This window comes from Mollisia scopiformis, assembly GCF_001500285.1.
Source record: "Mollisia scopiformis unplaced genomic scaffold LY89scaffold_1, whole genome shotgun sequence".
NCBI classification, from domain to species: domain Eukaryota; kingdom Fungi; phylum Ascomycota; class Leotiomycetes; order Helotiales; family Mollisiaceae; genus Mollisia; species Mollisia scopiformis.
Genome location: NW_017263581.1, coordinates 633,305 through 648,633, shown reverse-complemented (window position 1 = coordinate 648,633; position 15,329 = coordinate 633,305). Strand labels below are relative to the sequence as shown.

Below are 15,329 nucleotides of genomic sequence, written 5' to 3'. Positions count from 1 at the left end.
AAGAGCCTGTACTGCAATCACTGATATATTATCTGCGACTTAATCCAGAAAGCATGGACCATGACGCAGTCCTGCCAGCAGAAGTTATAACAGAAAATGCACCATTGTCGGCTCGAGCTGTTGACCGTGTATAAACCCAGGAGTGATTTAGCTCCTCTTCAAAAGCGAAGCCTTGTACGTTGCGTTGAAATGGAGTCGATGTCTCGTTCCGTGTTCCAGATTCCATGAGGGGAGGCACGTCTGCTGTGACTCCAAGTCCCACTTCAATTGAAGCAAGACGTTGAGCAATAACCAAATTGCTTTCCAAAAGATGCTCAATAGTCGTTGCTAGTACATCGACAGAATCTTCAGCAGTTCGAGTAGAGTCACTGATGATTGATGTTAAGGACACCATAATCCAAGAGAGCGCGATGCTTACCAGGTAAGGATAGTCAGCATCAGCGTCAACGTGCTCTTATGTACCTCCAATTTGTGCAAATGTTCTTGAATTGTTGATGACTTCATTGCCCATCTCATCCGATCCAGCAAGCCCATTTTATCGTCAGTCCCCAAGGTATCCACGAATACATCAAGTTCTGAAAACGTCGTCACACACGCCGAAAGAGTAATCACGATCTGGTCCACTAAGATCAACGAGGATCGATGCCGGTTGACTCGAGTGTGTCCTAATAGCATGAGCTGTAGCTGACACAGAACAGTTGAGATAACGTCGACGCTAGATTTCAAGTCTTTGATCTCCTTCGGAGCATTTACAGCCTTGCTGATGATAGGCTGTAGGGTAGAAGATATTTGTTCGCCTGCTTTCAAGAGCCCAACTATAGACATAGCAACGCTGAGAGGATCCATGCTTGGGATCTTGAGCGAGGTTGCGCTTTACAACAGTTTCAACGATTGATAATAAGTGTGCAAATCAATGCACCACGTCAACCACGAGGCTAGGCGGCTGAGACTTTGCAGCTGCTTGACTGGCAAGAACATCGTAAGGGCAGAAGAAGAGCAATTTTTCTTTACGGAATCACAAAAGATCTGCAAAAGATGATGTTCATTAAGGAGAAAAGGAGCTTTATGCAATACAAGAAAGTAAGGAACGAAATCGCCAGCATGGAAGAAACTTCGTATGCTGTGCACGTGACCGGCCGGCCGAAGTCAAAAAGTGCTGGTGGAAACTCCATCTGCACAACTTTGACCATCAGCTGTGTAAATCTTCAACACTTGCTGCCATCCTGGACGGCGACCTTCAATTGCCATTATGTATCAATGGCAACCATCTCCTGCCTTCCCTGGGCCCTCCGCCGTGCTGTTATAGCCAGTCGCCCCTCCATCTTTTCCTTCCAACGCAGATTCTCAACCTCTCTCACAGCCAGCTCTGCTGTCAGAACGTATGCAGATGCCCTCAAGCTTCTCGAGAAGCTGCAATCGAACCGCCAAGTCCGATCTGCCTTCTCCAAGACTTCGGGAGACATGAATCTCCAAGCAATACCTGAAATGCTGGACTGGACGCGCCGAGCGGGGTATGATGTTCGGGATCTTGCGAAGCATGGCCTGAAGTACATACACGTTGCAGGAACGAAAGGGAAAGGCAGTGTATGCGTCATGGTGGAAAGCATACTTCTGCAATACCAGTCGGTAGAGAAGGGCGTTGGTCTGGGTAAGATTGGGCTATACACATCACCCCACCTAGTTCATGTCCGAGAGAGGATACGAATCGATGGGTCGCCAATATCAGAACCTCTGTTTGCGAAGTATTTCTTCGAACTATGGGACAAGTTCTCTGCCACTGCTACATTGGACTCGAATACCGATCCTCAATCTCTAGATACGAAACCCTCGTACTTCCGTTATCTCACTCTCTTGGCTTTTCATACATTCATACGAGAAGGTGTTCAATCTGCAATTGTCGAGTGCGGGATTGGTGGCGAATATGACAGCACAAACATGCTGCCCGCCGAAGCTGTGACGGCTACGGCTATCACACCTCTTGCAATTGATCATGCAGGAATGCTGGGAGACACCATTGAGGATATAGCCTGGCACAAGGCAGGAATCATGAAAACCGGCGTGTTAGCATATACGGCAAACCAGGCACTTGAGGCACAGGCCGTCTTGGATAGGAGAGCTGCGGAAAAGGGCGTGGAGCTGACTGTGGTGAACAGATTACCTCTCCTTGACGAAAGGAATATCAAGTTGGGTTTGGATGGAGACTTTCAAAGGGACAATGCGAGCCTGGCTATCGTTGTCGCGTCCTCACATTTGAGGACTATGGGAATATCGAATGGGGTTCCCAGCCCTCAACCTTTGATCGAGTCTCCAGAAACTCTCTCCCTCCCAGAGAAGTTCATCAAAGGTCTGACAACAGCAATCTGGCCAGGCAGATGTCAATTCGTCAAAGATGGCAACACAGAATGGTTCATAGATGGCGCTCACACCAAAGAAAGCCTCGAAGCCGCCGCTGCTTGGTTCGCTCGCAGAGCATCCGAAGCATTCTGCTCGTCCAAGCCACCCAATTCGACAATGCTTATCTTCAACCAGCAAGACCGAGACGCCGGCGCTCTGATGAAAGGACTGATGGCCTCTCTTTATCACAATAAGAACTCGCCTTGGTATTCGACCACGACGAGCCAGCAGCCTATTCCACTGAATAACAGAAAGCTATTCCTATATGCTGCATTTGTTACGAATGAACCTTTCAAGCCTGCTATCGCAGGTACTATCGACACTGCGCTCCAAACAGAGTTGGCGAAGCTTTATACGAGATTGGATGCGAATCAATTGTTTATGGTGTATGAAAGTGTCGAGGAGGCAGTTGACCTGGCACACAAGATCTCAGAAGGCAATGAAAGGGTCCTGGTATTCGTCACGGGAAGTCTACATCTGGTGGGAAGCGTCTTGAAAGTCCTGGAGAAGAAAGGGGTGGATGTTACTGTCAGCAACCAGGCCATGGTCTAGAGCCCATTGCTGGAACCACGGGCAGCTCTGGTGATACCGGAGCCGTATTTTATGGTTATTTTTTGTTTATGATACCCAAAACTCGATATGTAATGCTATTCAACTTATCCTTGACATCGTTCATCAAGAATACTCCCACTTTCCTCGACCATTTATCACAGACCCCGTTCAGCCAATCACCCAAGCCGAAATCATTTTGTTGCACATCGCTATCGCGCAAATGCTCATTCCGTTTGTCACTTATCTCGTGGTAGCACCACATATCATGTCCGAGATCCTTTCGGCGAATTGTGGATAAATCTCGGGGAAATGTAACCTTGCTCCCGAGTCGGTGTTGGGGGCGAGGGAATAGATGTTGATGCTGTGGGTATTTCTTTGGAGTTGGCAGGATTTGAAGCTCGGTGAAGGTCAGTGCGGCTGAGTTAGGAGATTTTGGATCTCCATGGTCGAGATGCAGAAGTTTACATGAAGATCAGAGGTCGTGCAACAAGACCTCTTCGAGATAATTTTGAGTTTGTTGCACAAGGCGTAGTTGTGAAGATTACACCCAGACTGACGCTTAAGGGTATCGATTTTCAAATTCTACAGGAACATTGAGTTGATGTGAGCTTTCAGGGACCGCTCACTCAACCCCAAATACCGAAATTCTAACCCATATCGAAATCAACGTAATTAGGCCTACATTTAGTTCCCAGTGCAGTCTACAAAGCATCCACGCCTTCCAGGACATTCAGTGCTCTCCCAACCAAATGGATACTCCCCGTAATGAAAACTCGGACTTTTTCTCCCTCCACTCTTTCACTTTCTGTGCCTGTACTGCCTATACTCCTGACATAATCAAATGCTTCCTCTAAGCTAGGCAGGACTTTGATTTCTGTCTTTGAACCTGGCCATCGTTCGGCGCTTAATTCTTGCCATTTGTCGGCGAATTTCTGCTGCACTGTCAGGCTGGCTACGGCTTCGAGGTCGGTTTGGAGGTTAACGTGATCTAAGCTGAGTTAGTATGATGATATATGTGAGGAGGTAGGGAGCTTACCTTTCTTGGTGCTGGAAGCAGGTGGTGTTGAAGGACAGAAGATCACGTGGTCGAATTTGAGTTGGCGTTCAGTGGCTGCGAAAAGACGTTCGAGAAGCTCTATCGTTTCTCGGTGGCCTTGTTGGTTGAATATGAGGACGCGAGGTTCGGGTCTGGACTTTTGTTAGTTGATGGAATTAGGAGAAGGAACGGGAATTTACTTGTCTTTTACTTCGTCGCAGAACCATTTTGAAGCAACGATGATACTGTCTGCTGTATGTGCTCCATCCAGATACCAGACAGTATTGCCATCAACCCTAACTTCACATCTACCTCTCGACGCGATGCTCTCCAGGCCTCGGACAAATCTTTCCGGAAGCCCAGGTGCTTTCAACTCTTCTTCTAGATCCACATTATCACGATTGACTTTCAAAAGCACCTTTCTTGCCAAAGCGATAGCTAGACTAGCATTCTGTCTCTGGAAAGTAGCGTCCGGTTTGATCTTGACATCTTTTAAAGATGGATTCTCGTCAACACAGTGAAAGCCCCTCGCTCTTCGCTGATATGCTCTCTCGGAAAGGACAGCCATGGCTGGCCAAGGTTGCTGAACGGTATACGCAGGAGTTGATCCTTTGAAGATTCCAGATTTGTGCCATGCAATACTTTCGATTGTGTTGCCTAGGTGAAATGTGTGATCGATGCCCAGCGATGAGATGCCGGTCACAGAAGGTCGTTTGATAATATTGGTAGCATCGTATTGACCTCCCATTCCTACCTCGTAGACAGCAACATCGATGGATTCAGAAAGAAATACGTGGAAGCTCATGAGGGTGAGGAATCGGAAATAGACTGGTTTCGGAGACACGGGTTGTTTTCCATCGGCATCTGGCTCACATATCTTGTCCCACACCTCGAAGAAATATTTGGTGAACAGTTCTTCTGATATGGGAGCCGAGTTGATTCGTATGCGTTCTCGGACGGAGATGAGATGAGGAGAAGTGTAGAGGCCGATGTTCTTGTGCAAGGAGATTTGATGCAGATCACGTGTCTCAGAGTCCAGTGCCAATTTTCGGTATTCGCCCAAAATCGATTCGACGTAACCACACACTGTGCCTTTACCCTTCGTTCCAGCAACATGAACTATGTTGAGCTTCGTAAGATCATTCTCCTATACACCTTTAATTTGGGCCAACCAGGACAAACGGGAAAAGTACCGTGTAACCGAGTCGTCCAAGGCATTGTTTTGTGTGATCAAGGTCTTCTTGTCCACGCCTTATACCAGCATCCCATTGTCGTTTAAGCTCTGCGTATGGGGTTTGAAGTGTGTTGAGGAGATTGATAGCATCCTAGGGACGATCAATGGACTGCTTGAGGGTAAGTTGAGGTACCCACATCGTAAGTTCTGTTTTTGGCATCAGAGTAGCACCTCCAAGCTATGTAAGCATGGCCATGTCGGTATGAGACATAACGAGAATTTCTTATTACACCAAGGAGGGCATTCCTCGTTGAGAGCCGCATAATGCCGCTTGCTCTCGTATGTCGAACGAGAATTAAGGTGAGATATCAAAATGAAATCGCTTAGTCAGCACTATTCAGACCCATCGGAAAAACATTCTCTCGGCAGCGACAAGTTCAATTCAACCACTTCATCGTCTTCTCATCGGTACCGAAAATGCGCATGATGCAATTCACAATCGGTATGGGGAATACTGGCCCGCCCGAGTAGGACGGGTACAATAAGTCCGCCGGTAGCCTATCGAAGGCCTAGAAGAACCTGGACAGTTGCCGTAAGTGGGGGATGTGGATCAAAGAGACGCTGCATCTAACTTTTCGTATCAGCACAGGATGCTGCTCTACCAGCTCCTTTGATCTTGAAATTCTCATCAAAGATGGGCTCTGAGAAGCCTCAAGAAAGAGAGACATCGATTGTCGTCGCTGATACTAATGCAAATGCCCCCACAACGTTGTTTGCGCCAGTAAAGTCGGCAACTGAAGAATTGCCACCTCTTTCCGCTGGAGCGTCAAGGGGCAGTGTTTTGCAGGAACCGACAATACGCCAAGTAGCACCTTTAGTTCTGATTTTGACAGGAGCTTCTTTCCTCAATGTAAGTCAATCCCTCTTGAATTCGATTTCTGATACTAAGCGTCCTAGACAACTGGAGTGCAATCAGTCGTCATCATCTTGCCAAGCATTACTCGAGATCTCCATATCCCAGAAACTCGACAAGAATGGATCGTCTCAGCCTATGGCCTCACTTCAGCCGCCTTTCTTCTGCTTTGTGGCAAGCTTTCAGATGTTTATGGGAAGAGGTTGCTGTTCATCCTGGGGTGCTTCTGGCTCACCGCTACTACCCTGGGGGCCGCTTTCTCTCCAAATGAAATCTGTATGTACACGATGAGAGCTTTGCAGGGCTTGGTACGTATGCACGAAGACTGAATACTTTCTTCGTGTGCTCATTCAACCAGGGTGCGGCAATTACTATTCCAACAGCCATCGGAATTATTGGATATACAATACCGCCTGGTCGAGTCAAGAACTATAGTTTCGCTTTCTACTCGGGTGGCGCTCCAATGGGACAAGTGTTGGGTAATCTGCTGGTACGTTGATTCATTTTCTCCTGTTTTCAACTCTGACCGTGTCCTCCAGGGCGGCATCATTTCTGAATACGCAAATTGGAAAGTTGTGTTCTTCGTCATAGCTGGTGTAGCTTTCGTCATTGGAGCTATCGCAATCTTCGTTGTTCCAAAGGAACCGCCCAGTACTGGTGATGCTGGTGAACATCCTCGTGCATCAGGTATTGATTGGACTGGCGCATTTTTGTTCACATCTGGTACTCTTTTGCTACTGATCGCTCTTTCAGAAGGAGTGGCTCAACCTCAAGGATGGAGGACACCCTTCGTCATAGCAATTCTCCTCGTCTCTGTTTTATTCCTAGGCCTGTTCATATTTTGGCAACATTATCTGGAGAAGATATCATCAGAGCCGCTGATGCGTGTTTCTACGTTCAAGACGGGGCGCTTCTCGGCAGCTATGGTGATTGTGTTTTTCTTCTCAGCTGGCTTCACCAATTTCTTGGTGTATTCAACCTACTAGTAAGTTGAAGTACTTCGACCTGAACCCGATCTAACCATCGTTAGTTACCAAGACCTTCAATTATTATCACCAATACAGACAACTCTTCGATACATTCCACTCGGCATTTGTGGCAGTAAGTTAATCTCCATACTCATCCTATGCAATGGACCCCACTAAACATCACAGTCTTCTCAATCTTCTGCTCGGGATATTTCATGGCTCGAATTCGAGGCAACTACATCCTAATCTTCGGATTAGGCTCAGCCCTCATCGCAAACATTATTTTCGCTGTCCCCATTCCGCCATCAACTACATACTGGGCATATGGCTTCCCAGCAATGTGTCTCGCTGCCTTCGGGGCTGACACAACATACCCCTGCATCGGACTCTTCACCACTCAATCACTTCCCAGAAAAGACCAAGGCGTCGCAGGTGCCATGTTCCAAACAATCGCTGGTCTGGGTCGAGCTATGTTCTTGCCGATTACGGCAACAATTCAATCTAGTATTCAGACTAGAGTCGCTAATAGTAGCAATGATGCTAGTTATGCATATCTGGAGGGACTAAGGGGTGTTGAATGGTTTTGTGTTGCGTGCATGGCGATCTCCCTCCTGATCACTGTGTTTGGATTGCGGAATATTGGGAAGATTGGATTACTGAAGAAACTTGGGAATGTGCAGTCAGCTGCGAAAGAGAAGGACGAAGAGACATAACTGCCTTCGAAATCCGAATTGTTGATTTCCGGAACCGCTCAAGGATCGAGAAACTGCTCACGTGACCGAGAAATTCTGTTTTAATCTCCGGAGGTTTGCAAGTGGGAAGTATTTCTTGCAGTGCACATTCTTAAAGATCTGTTCTATTTCATCCTATTCCTTTTCGTAGCCGTTAGTACGGTTGCTGTTCATTTTGTGGTTTTCCTGTTGCTTTCCTGATTTCGCGGAGACCCCTCAAGCACGTGAGCGGCGTGCCATCACGGCCTTCAACAACCTGGAAGTACCCGAGCTTTGAGGACTTTTGCTTGTGAGTATTACATATTTGTACGCAACTCAATTTCAACCACTACCCGCATAAGGTGTTCCTGACAAAAAGTCATACGATCGCTCTTAAGCAAACACAGTCGTATGACTGTTAAGCAAACGCAGCCCGCTTACCGAATACCGAATCTCATGATGCTTCACTCGTCCAAAAGATCACCATATCCCACAAAACCAGTCTCATATAAGACCATGGATCCTCTCCCCGTACTTCTCTACACCAAAAATATCGATACCAGAACCAACGAATTTACATATCATCGTCACAATATGCCACACGCACACTACGCCGCCGACCACATGGCGAGGAACCCGGAAGAAACAAACGCCTACCTAGTCGGAGGAGGAATTGCTTCCTTAGCAGCCGCCGTCCATCTAATTCAAGATGCCCACGTCCCTGCCCCACAAATCCATATCCTCGAATCCGGACCTTTGCCCGGAGGATCCATGGACGGCGCCGGGGACGCAGAGAAAGGATACGTCCTCCGCGGCGGCCGGATGCTGAATTTCAGCTATCTCTGCACCTACGATCTTCTGTCGAAAGTGCCATCGTTGACAGATTCGAAGAAGAGCGTTAAGCAGGAAATCGACGAGTTTAATGCCGTGCCAGAGAATAAGACGGATGCGCATGCGCGGTTGGTTGCTACGACGGAGAAGGGGCCGGAGATTTTAAATGTGAAGCATATGGGGTTGAATGCGAGGGAGAGGGAAGATTTGTTGCTGGTTGCGGGGAGTAGTGAGGAGGTGTTGGGGACGAAGAGGATTGATGAGTGTTTTGGAGCGGAGTTTTTTCGGACCAAGTTTTGGTATATGTGGGATACTATGTGAGTACATTTATGTGTGTTTTCAAGATTGGCAATTGACGAAGACTAGGTTTGCTTTTGAGCCGTGGCATAGCGCGGTGGAGTTCAAGAGGTACCTTCATAGATTCATTCATGAATTTCCGCGCATCAATTCATTGGCAGGAGTCGACCGTACGCCGTACAATCAATACGACTCCATCATTCTGCCCATTGAGACTTACCTGAAAGCTCAAGGAGTAGATTTCCGTTATGGTAAGCACTCACTCTCATTTTCACACACAGTATCTAACACGCTCCAGAAACAAAAGTCAACTCGGTCTCATTTGCACCGTCTTCAGCAATCACCGTCTCAGAAATCCACGTGGTCTCAAAAGGCGGCGCAACAGGAATCATCCACGTCCATCCCCAAGACATCGTAATCATCACACTCGGCTCAATGACCTCCTGCTCCTCCCTCGGAACGAACACCTCTCCTCCCGCCCCAAACCCAGACCTGGCTCTCTACTCCCGCGACGGCTCCTGGGGCCTCTGGTCCTCGCTCGCCGACCCCATCATCAACCCTCACTCCTCCCACTTCGGCAACCCCTCAAACTTCTATTCCCGGATCCCCGAATCCGCATGGCTATCCTTCACCGTAACACTCAAGAACCCCGCCTTCTTCCACCAGATCGAGGAATGGTCCGGCAACAAAGCCGGCACGGGAGCCCTGACTACATTCAAAGACAGCGAATGGCTAATGTCCATCGTCGTCCCGCACCAGCCTCATTTTCTGAACCAACCGGACGGCACGCAAGTCTTCTGGGGCTACGGCCTCTTTCCCTTCAAGGCTGGGAATTTCGTCAAGAAGCCCATGGCGGATTGTTCGGGGGAGGAAATTCTGACGGAACTGTTGCACCATTTGAATTTCCCCGAGCATCCGACGCTGGACAACGCGATTACGATTCCGTGTATGTTGCCGTATGTCACGAGTCAGTTCTTGACGAGGAAGGAGGGCGATCGACCGGAGGTGATTCCGAGGGGGAGCACGAATTTGGGGCTTTTGGGACAGTTTGTGGAGATTCCGCGGGATACGGTTTTTACGGTTGAGTATAGTGTTAGGGGAGCGCAGATGGCGGTTAAGGAGTTGATGGGGTTGGGAAAGGAGATGAGGATTAGGGATATCTATAAGGGGGAGCATAATGTGAAGGTTTTGGTGGATGCGTTGAGGATGTTGTTGACTTGATTGAGCTTCGGGCACGGGAGTTGGTGGCGAGAGGAGATTTTCTTTGCATTGCTTGTAATTAATGATATTCTCAAGGATGTAATCAAGAAACTCAGTCTTGAATTTCCACAGAACGATTTGCTGGATCTGACGTTGACCTATTGCCATCGCTATATGATATGTTCAAGAAGATGGGTTTCCGACTTGATGGAAGTTTTTCTCAGAGGCTTAACTAGACTAACCATGAGCAGCCAGAAGTCCGGATCTATAAATCCAGACCCATATTCGGAGTTTGATTTGTTCTATTCAGATTAGCGAATGAGGTTCTACGAGTAGCGAAGTGAAATAAGGGGCAGCGACACTAGCCCCTGAACAGATTAGCGAAGCACACTAACTGTTCTTGGTTTGTGCATCCCACGGGCACTCCCGTCCTTCCTCTTCAAACATCATCACATCCTTCACCTGCAGAGCTCTCTCTTATCTTCAACCTCACAATGCCGAATAGAAATCATCTGCACGAGTGATCCTTCGGTCATACCTCATGATCAGATTAGGCAAGCTTCACTCCTACGGCCGCGGATCTGTCAGGTACCGTAGTGCCAAAAAATGACCCCTTTCTCCGTCCGGCACATCGTTTCCCCAGATAGATCTGCCCATCAAATATCGAGTAACGTTACAACAAAGTTCTGACAATTCTGACAGAGAAGAGCCCTAAACCCGACGACGTCTGTCTACTCTCCGGGATTGAGCCGCTCTGTCATTTTACTGTGCTCTCTTTCTGGGTGAGGTCGAGGTTGTTGGGGGTTCTGGAATGTCATGCATGCATGTGATGATGGACTGGGCTCTTGCTCGGCACGGACCCTCATTCCGATCGGCACCCCCTTCCCCCCTTGCGAATATCCCTTCATTGGACACGCGACGTTACCACGCGACGCGCTCAATTTCGCATGTCCTGTGTTAGTGCTTGCAGGACGGTCGATTGATTTTCCAGATCCTGTGTGTGCCTTTTTCTGTACGGTTTCTTGCAAAGCATCACAAATCACCAGGAAGTCCTTATCTTGCTCAGGATCCTCGAACATGGGACCCTGATAAGCTTCAGAGCTGGGCGAGGTACCTAGTGGAGATCGTGATGATTGCCGCCAGCGTCGAGGAGAGAAATGAGAAGGGATGCCGAATGATCCTACTGGGTGACGGTTCTCCAGGGACGGACATTGAAGCTGCTGTCATTGGAAAACCACCTAGCAGGAGTATCGTGACTTCCCCTGTGAGAACGGAGATAGCTCTTCAAACTACTCCCAGTTCATCCCAAATCCTCACATGGTACGGTATGTCTTGCATCCAACATTCCTTGTGGTCTATCCGCCTTGTAAGGGGTGGTGGAGGAGGGTTGTCGGCAGGACCAAGACCAGCCCACCTCGAGAATGGAGACTATTGTTACAAGAACATGACTTTGATGCTACCACTGGCTGGTTTGTTAAATTTCTGGTTCATGTTGCATCTGGATTCGTCTAGTCTTTCTACATCCAGAACAGATTGGCTACATTTCTCAATGGACGAGCTAGACTTTGCCTCCGGGATCATATAAGATCAGCTATTCTCCCTCCTCATGGCATTCTGAGTTTCATTCAGCAGCGACGACATTCCCTCTTCGGTCCAGTAGATCGAGTTTATACTATCCTTCTGTACATTCGTCAGCGTGATTCATTCCTTCACATCATGCATTCTACTTCTATACTTGGCTTCTTCGGAGGCTTACTTCTATCCTTACCTACTGCTTATGCAGGCTTCAGTTCATCTTCTTCGACAAATGTCGCTGTGTACTGGGGTGAGTCTTCATATTTGGAGCAAGAATATTCTCTAATCTCCGTCAAGGACAGAATTCTTACGGTCAAGGGACTGGATCTCTTGCACAGCAAAGACTTTCATATTATTGTGCCAGTAAGTAGCCACTATCGCTCCTGAAAGCTTTGCTAACATGAAGTAGACTCCGATTTCAATGTCAGTGCTGTCCTCTGTTGAGACTATTCTTATCTCACTCTCGCGTCTAGATCATCCCACTAGCCTTCCTTATCACAATAGCAGATCCTTCTTTGAACTTTGCAAATGCTGGCAACAACTGTACTGCCATTTCAGGATCTAACTTATTCTCTTGCCCTCAACTTGAGTAAGTTCTCTGCACCATAACCGTGCAAGCAAGTTCTGATCATGTGAACAGAGAGGACATCGCCACTTGCCAGAGCACTTACGGCAAAACCATCCTTCTCTCCGTCGGAGGCTCAACCTACACCGAAGGAGGTTTCTCCACCTCCGCCGCTGCCGTCTCTGCTGCTACCAACATCTGGTCCATCTTCGGCCCAAACACCGGTGCCAACGTCCCCCGCCCCTTCGGCGACTCTGTCATCGACGGCTTCGACTTCGACTTCGAAAGCACCGTCTCCAACATGCCGGCCTTCGCCAACCAACTGCGCTCCCTGATGACCACCTCCACCGCCTCGACCGGCAAACAATACCTCCTCACCGCCGCCCCGCAATGCCCGTACCCGGACTCGGCCGACAACCCCATGCTCGCCGGCACCGTCTCCTTCGACGCCATCTGGGTGCAATTCTACAACAACTACTGCGGCCTGAACTCCTACGTGTCCGGCACCACCACGCAGAACAACTTCAACTTCGCGACCTGGGATAATTGGGCGAAGACCGTGTCCCTGAACCCCAACGTCAAGGTCTTCCTCGGCATCCCGGGCAACACGGGCGCCGCGGGCTCGGGCTACGAGTCCGGCAGCACGCTCGCGTCCATTATCGCTTACTCGAAGACGTTTTCGAGTTTTGGTGGGGTCATGATTTGGGATATGAGTCAGGTGTATGCGAATTCGGGGTTCTTGGCGAGCGTGGCGAGTGATTTGGGGCAAGCTGCTGCTACGACGACGACGGGGACGGTGGTGAAGACGACGACGACGGCGACGACGTTGAGTACGGTGACGACGAAGAGTAGTACCACGACGACGACGAGTAGTGCGGTGAGTACGACGACGGGGACGGTGAACCAGTGGAATCAGTGTGGTGGGGAGGGGTGGACGGGGGGAACGGTTTGTGTGGCGCCGTATGTGTGCACGTATCTTAGTGTTTGGTATTCGCAGTGTGAGTAGAGCATTTGGGGAAAAAGGGGGAAGTCACTCGTTTGTATGTTGGTTTTGTTGGTTTACCTTTCGATTGTATATAGCTTTGAGGTGGGGGGATGAGGGGTTGTTTCTTGTGTATATGGTTTTGCATTGGTATTTAGGTAGGTTGTGCATCAGTCAACAAGCTTCATTCGTTCGCTTGCAATGTGGTCATGCTGTGTGGTGAGGATTATGTTTTAGGGTTTCGTTGAAGTAAGTGCTTTGAATGTTCGAGTCGCGTCAGTGAGGTGATGCTTTATGATTTGATATGAAGAGGAGAGTGGAGCGTCGTAGCTATACTTGGATTTATGAGGACGAAGAGAGTCATTTAGATTCTAGTAAGTCTAATAGCCGTTCCTCTTTTTCAAGTGCTCTATTGTACTTTCTAATGCAGTAAGTTGGTAGGTACCTCACCACCTTCTTTTTCTTTGAACCGAGCTTTCGGGTCTTTCTTTCGAGAGAGATAGCTGCTCTGGCGAATCATATACTAATCTGCCCATAGTCTGATAAAGAATATTTGGGACATAAAAGATATCTCGAGGAGGTTAAGTGATCTTTTAGGGCTAGCGTCTCTCAGAATCGGAAGGAAGGGCCTTGGAAGATGAAAAGCGGTGCACGTGATTGCCTCTTTGGGAAGTGCGAGGGTACGAATTATTCTTTCCGATCTTTTCTTCTTCGCAACTTCAGCAACATTCAAGCCACTCCGGGAAAGGAATACAAGATGCGTCAAAGACGTATTGACGGGTTCTTGGTAAGACCCAGCGCCCCATCTTAACATACGAATACTGATTCTTGGATAGGTACCCTTCGTAAGCCCATCCGGACGCGTCGCAGCTCAATTTCAACGCTTGCCGCTCACGGAGTTCCCTCGATTCAAAGATCTTCCCATCGAATTGAGAATCTCAATCTGGGAGTTGGCCTCCCATCAGCAACGCAACCTCGATATCTGGAACAGAGAATTGTGGACCAGCGATAGCTCTGAGGATGAAGAACGTAGCGTTCCACATCTACTATTCACCACTCAACCACCACCTTCAGTTCTACAAGCATGTCACGAATCCCGCGAGGAGGCTTTGAAATATTACACCTTCGATTTCGGAACCACTTATCATGATCGAGATTGCACAGTCACGACACAAGCCAAGGTCTATGTCAATTGGGCTGTCGACAGAATTTGTCTAATGGAACCTTATGAACTCTTTCAGTTCTCTGATGACCGTCAGGATCCTTCCAAGGGTCGATTAGTGGATCTAGTCAATACCCTGGAGAGCAAAGGAAGATATCTCGCCATCAATGTCTTCACCATGGGGGATATCGCGTACACAACTGCTAGAGGCTCATATGTAGAGCATCCGGCATTCTGCGAAACTTTGCCCAAGATGGGTGGCCTTCAAGAGCTCATTCTCTTCAATACTTACCTCTGCAGGCATAAACTTAAGGGTACCATTGTCTTCGATAGTATCAGCGAGGAAAGCATAGATATGTTAGAGTTAGTCGGCGCGGAAGAAGAGATCGACGTGTATTTTCTCGAACATCCAGACTTCAATGACAAGACAAAACAGTGGTACGAGTCACTCAATGTCGATCTGAGACGTTTCAAAATTATAGCCGGGAATGACGATAGTGGCAAATAAGTGGAATCTTCGCAATGAAGGAATGGTGCATGGAGTAGGGTTCATCTCAAGTTCTCGCTTGGCGGAGCATCACGATCCAAGTTGCTATTTGTTGTTTGTACAATATTTTCAGCAGGGGGCTATGCATTTCCTTAGCGAGCATTGGTGTGGGAGAGGTAGCTCTTTACTTGCTTGAAAATACACATCTGATATCGATTCCTTGTGCCAATACAGTGGGACCGAATCCTACACGTATTGAGCCCCAAGTCCACTTTCCCCAAAGTTCCTTGCTGTCGTGCTCTTCCAAGTGTAACAGACAGGTCACACGCATGGTGTCGACCTGGATTTCCTGAAGCTTCTCTTTACTCTTCGGTCATGTCAACTCTCAACACCACGCAACAACACATTCTCCTGGTCTTCTGCTTTCGAAGCTCGAAAATCATGTGCAGCCAAAGCAGACTACCCCGTTCCAACCTCGAATGG

The 15,329-nt window shown here is 48.3% G+C and overlaps 6 protein-coding genes across 6 annotated transcripts; 5 read left to right on the top strand and 1 right to left on the bottom strand.

Moving 5' to 3' along the window:
• Window positions 1–60: 60 nt before the first annotated feature.
• LY89DRAFT_703206 (FolC bifunctional protein) lies at window positions 61–3,250 on the top strand (the record flags this gene model as incomplete). The annotated part of the gene is made up of 2 exons (XM_018217304.1): window positions 61–65; window positions 1,365–3,250. 2 exons carry the CDS (start codon window positions 61–63, stop codon window positions 2,944–2,946), a joined length of 1,587 nt encoding a protein of 528 aa, XP_018078271.1. The 3' UTR covers window positions 2,947–3,250.
• A 315-nt stretch (window positions 3,251–3,565) lies between these two features.
• LY89DRAFT_679194 (FolC bifunctional protein) lies at window positions 3,566–5,488 on the bottom strand. The gene is made up of 5 exons (XM_018213824.1): window positions 5,354–5,488; window positions 5,176–5,307; window positions 4,183–5,129; window positions 3,983–4,134; window positions 3,566–3,934 (listed from the first exon to the last, which is right to left on the bottom strand). Exons 1-5 carry the CDS (start codon window positions 5,477–5,479, stop codon window positions 3,648–3,650), a joined length of 1,644 nt encoding a protein of 547 aa, XP_018078270.1. The 5' UTR covers window positions 5,480–5,488; the 3' UTR covers window positions 3,566–3,647.
• Window positions 5,489–5,640: 152 nt separating this feature from the next.
• LY89DRAFT_6696 (MFS multidrug transporter-like protein) lies at window positions 5,641–7,954 on the top strand. The gene is made up of 7 exons (XM_018213108.1): window positions 5,641–5,748; window positions 5,801–6,066; window positions 6,114–6,377; window positions 6,428–6,559; window positions 6,609–7,054; window positions 7,100–7,170; window positions 7,224–7,954. Exons 2-7 carry the CDS (start codon window positions 5,851–5,853, stop codon window positions 7,748–7,750), a joined length of 1,656 nt encoding a protein of 551 aa, XP_018078269.1. The 5' UTR covers window positions 5,641–5,748; window positions 5,801–5,850; the 3' UTR covers window positions 7,751–7,954.
• Window positions 7,955–8,371: 417 nt separating this feature from the next.
• On the top strand, window positions 8,372–10,096 carry LY89DRAFT_692796 (myosin-cross-reactive antigen; the record flags this gene model as incomplete). Its single annotated transcript, XM_018216594.1, has 3 exons — window positions 8,372–8,895; window positions 8,945–9,126; window positions 9,174–10,096. The coding sequence occupies 3 exons, from the start codon at window positions 8,372–8,374 to the stop codon at window positions 10,094–10,096; spliced, it is 1,629 nt and encodes a 542-aa protein (XP_018078268.1).
• Window positions 10,097–11,473: 1,377 nt separating this feature from the next.
• On the top strand, window positions 11,474–13,477 carry LY89DRAFT_6070 (glycoside hydrolase family 18 protein). The gene is made up of 5 exons (XM_018210438.1): window positions 11,474–11,900; window positions 11,948–12,013; window positions 12,060–12,073; window positions 12,124–12,239; window positions 12,291–13,477. The coding sequence occupies exons 1-5, from the start codon at window positions 11,792–11,794 to the stop codon at window positions 13,219–13,221; spliced, it is 1,236 nt and encodes a 411-aa protein (XP_018078267.1). The 5' UTR covers window positions 11,474–11,791; the 3' UTR covers window positions 13,222–13,477.
• A 295-nt stretch (window positions 13,478–13,772) lies between these two features.
• Window positions 13,773–15,050, top strand: LY89DRAFT_679191 (uncharacterized protein). Its single transcript, XM_018213823.1, has 2 exons — window positions 13,773–13,984; window positions 14,034–15,050. Exons 1-2 carry the CDS (start codon window positions 13,955–13,957, stop codon window positions 14,865–14,867), a joined length of 864 nt encoding a protein of 287 aa, XP_018078266.1. The 5' UTR covers window positions 13,773–13,954; the 3' UTR covers window positions 14,868–15,050.
• Window positions 15,051–15,329: the final 279 nt, after the last annotated feature.

Bases quoted from the DNA above. Each gene is read 5' to 3' on its own strand.
- LY89DRAFT_6696 (XM_018213108.1), top strand. From the start codon at position 5,851: ATGGGCTCTGAGAAGCCTCAAGAAAGAGAGACATCGATTGTCGTCGCT. The intron at 6,560-6,608 runs GTACGTTGATTC...CGTGTCCTCCAG, and splicing joins AAGTGTTGGGTAATCTGCTG to GGCGGCATCATTTCTGAATA. The intron at 7,171-7,223 runs GTAAGTTAATCT...TAAACATCACAG, and splicing joins TCCACTCGGCATTTGTGGCA to TCTTCTCAATCTTCTGCTCG.
- LY89DRAFT_6070 (XM_018210438.1), top strand. From the start codon at position 11,792: ATGCATTCTACTTCTATACTTGGCTTCTTCGGAGGCTTACTTCTATCC. The intron at 11,901-11,947 runs GTGAGTCTTCAT...ATCTCCGTCAAG, and splicing joins AAATGTCGCTGTGTACTGGG to GACAGAATTCTTACGGTCAA. The intron at 12,240-12,290 runs GTAAGTTCTCTG...TCATGTGAACAG, and splicing joins TTCTCTTGCCCTCAACTTGA to AGAGGACATCGCCACTTGCC.
- LY89DRAFT_679194 (XM_018213824.1), bottom strand. From the start codon at position 5,479: ATGCGGCTCTCAACGAGGAATGCCCTCCTTGGTGTAATAAGAAATTCT. The intron at 5,308-5,353 runs GTGGGTACCTCA...GATCGTCCCTAG, and splicing joins CCAAAAACAGAACTTACGAT to GATGCTATCAATCTCCTCAA. The intron at 4,135-4,182 runs GTAAATTCCCGT...ACAAAAGTCCAG, and splicing joins TGCGACGAAGTAAAAGACAA to ACCCGAACCTCGCGTCCTCA.
- LY89DRAFT_679191 (XM_018213823.1), top strand. From the start codon at position 13,955: ATGCGTCAAAGACGTATTGACGGGTTCTTG. The intron at 13,985-14,033 runs GTAAGACCCAGC...ATTCTTGGATAG, and splicing joins GACGTATTGACGGGTTCTTG to GTACCCTTCGTAAGCCCATC.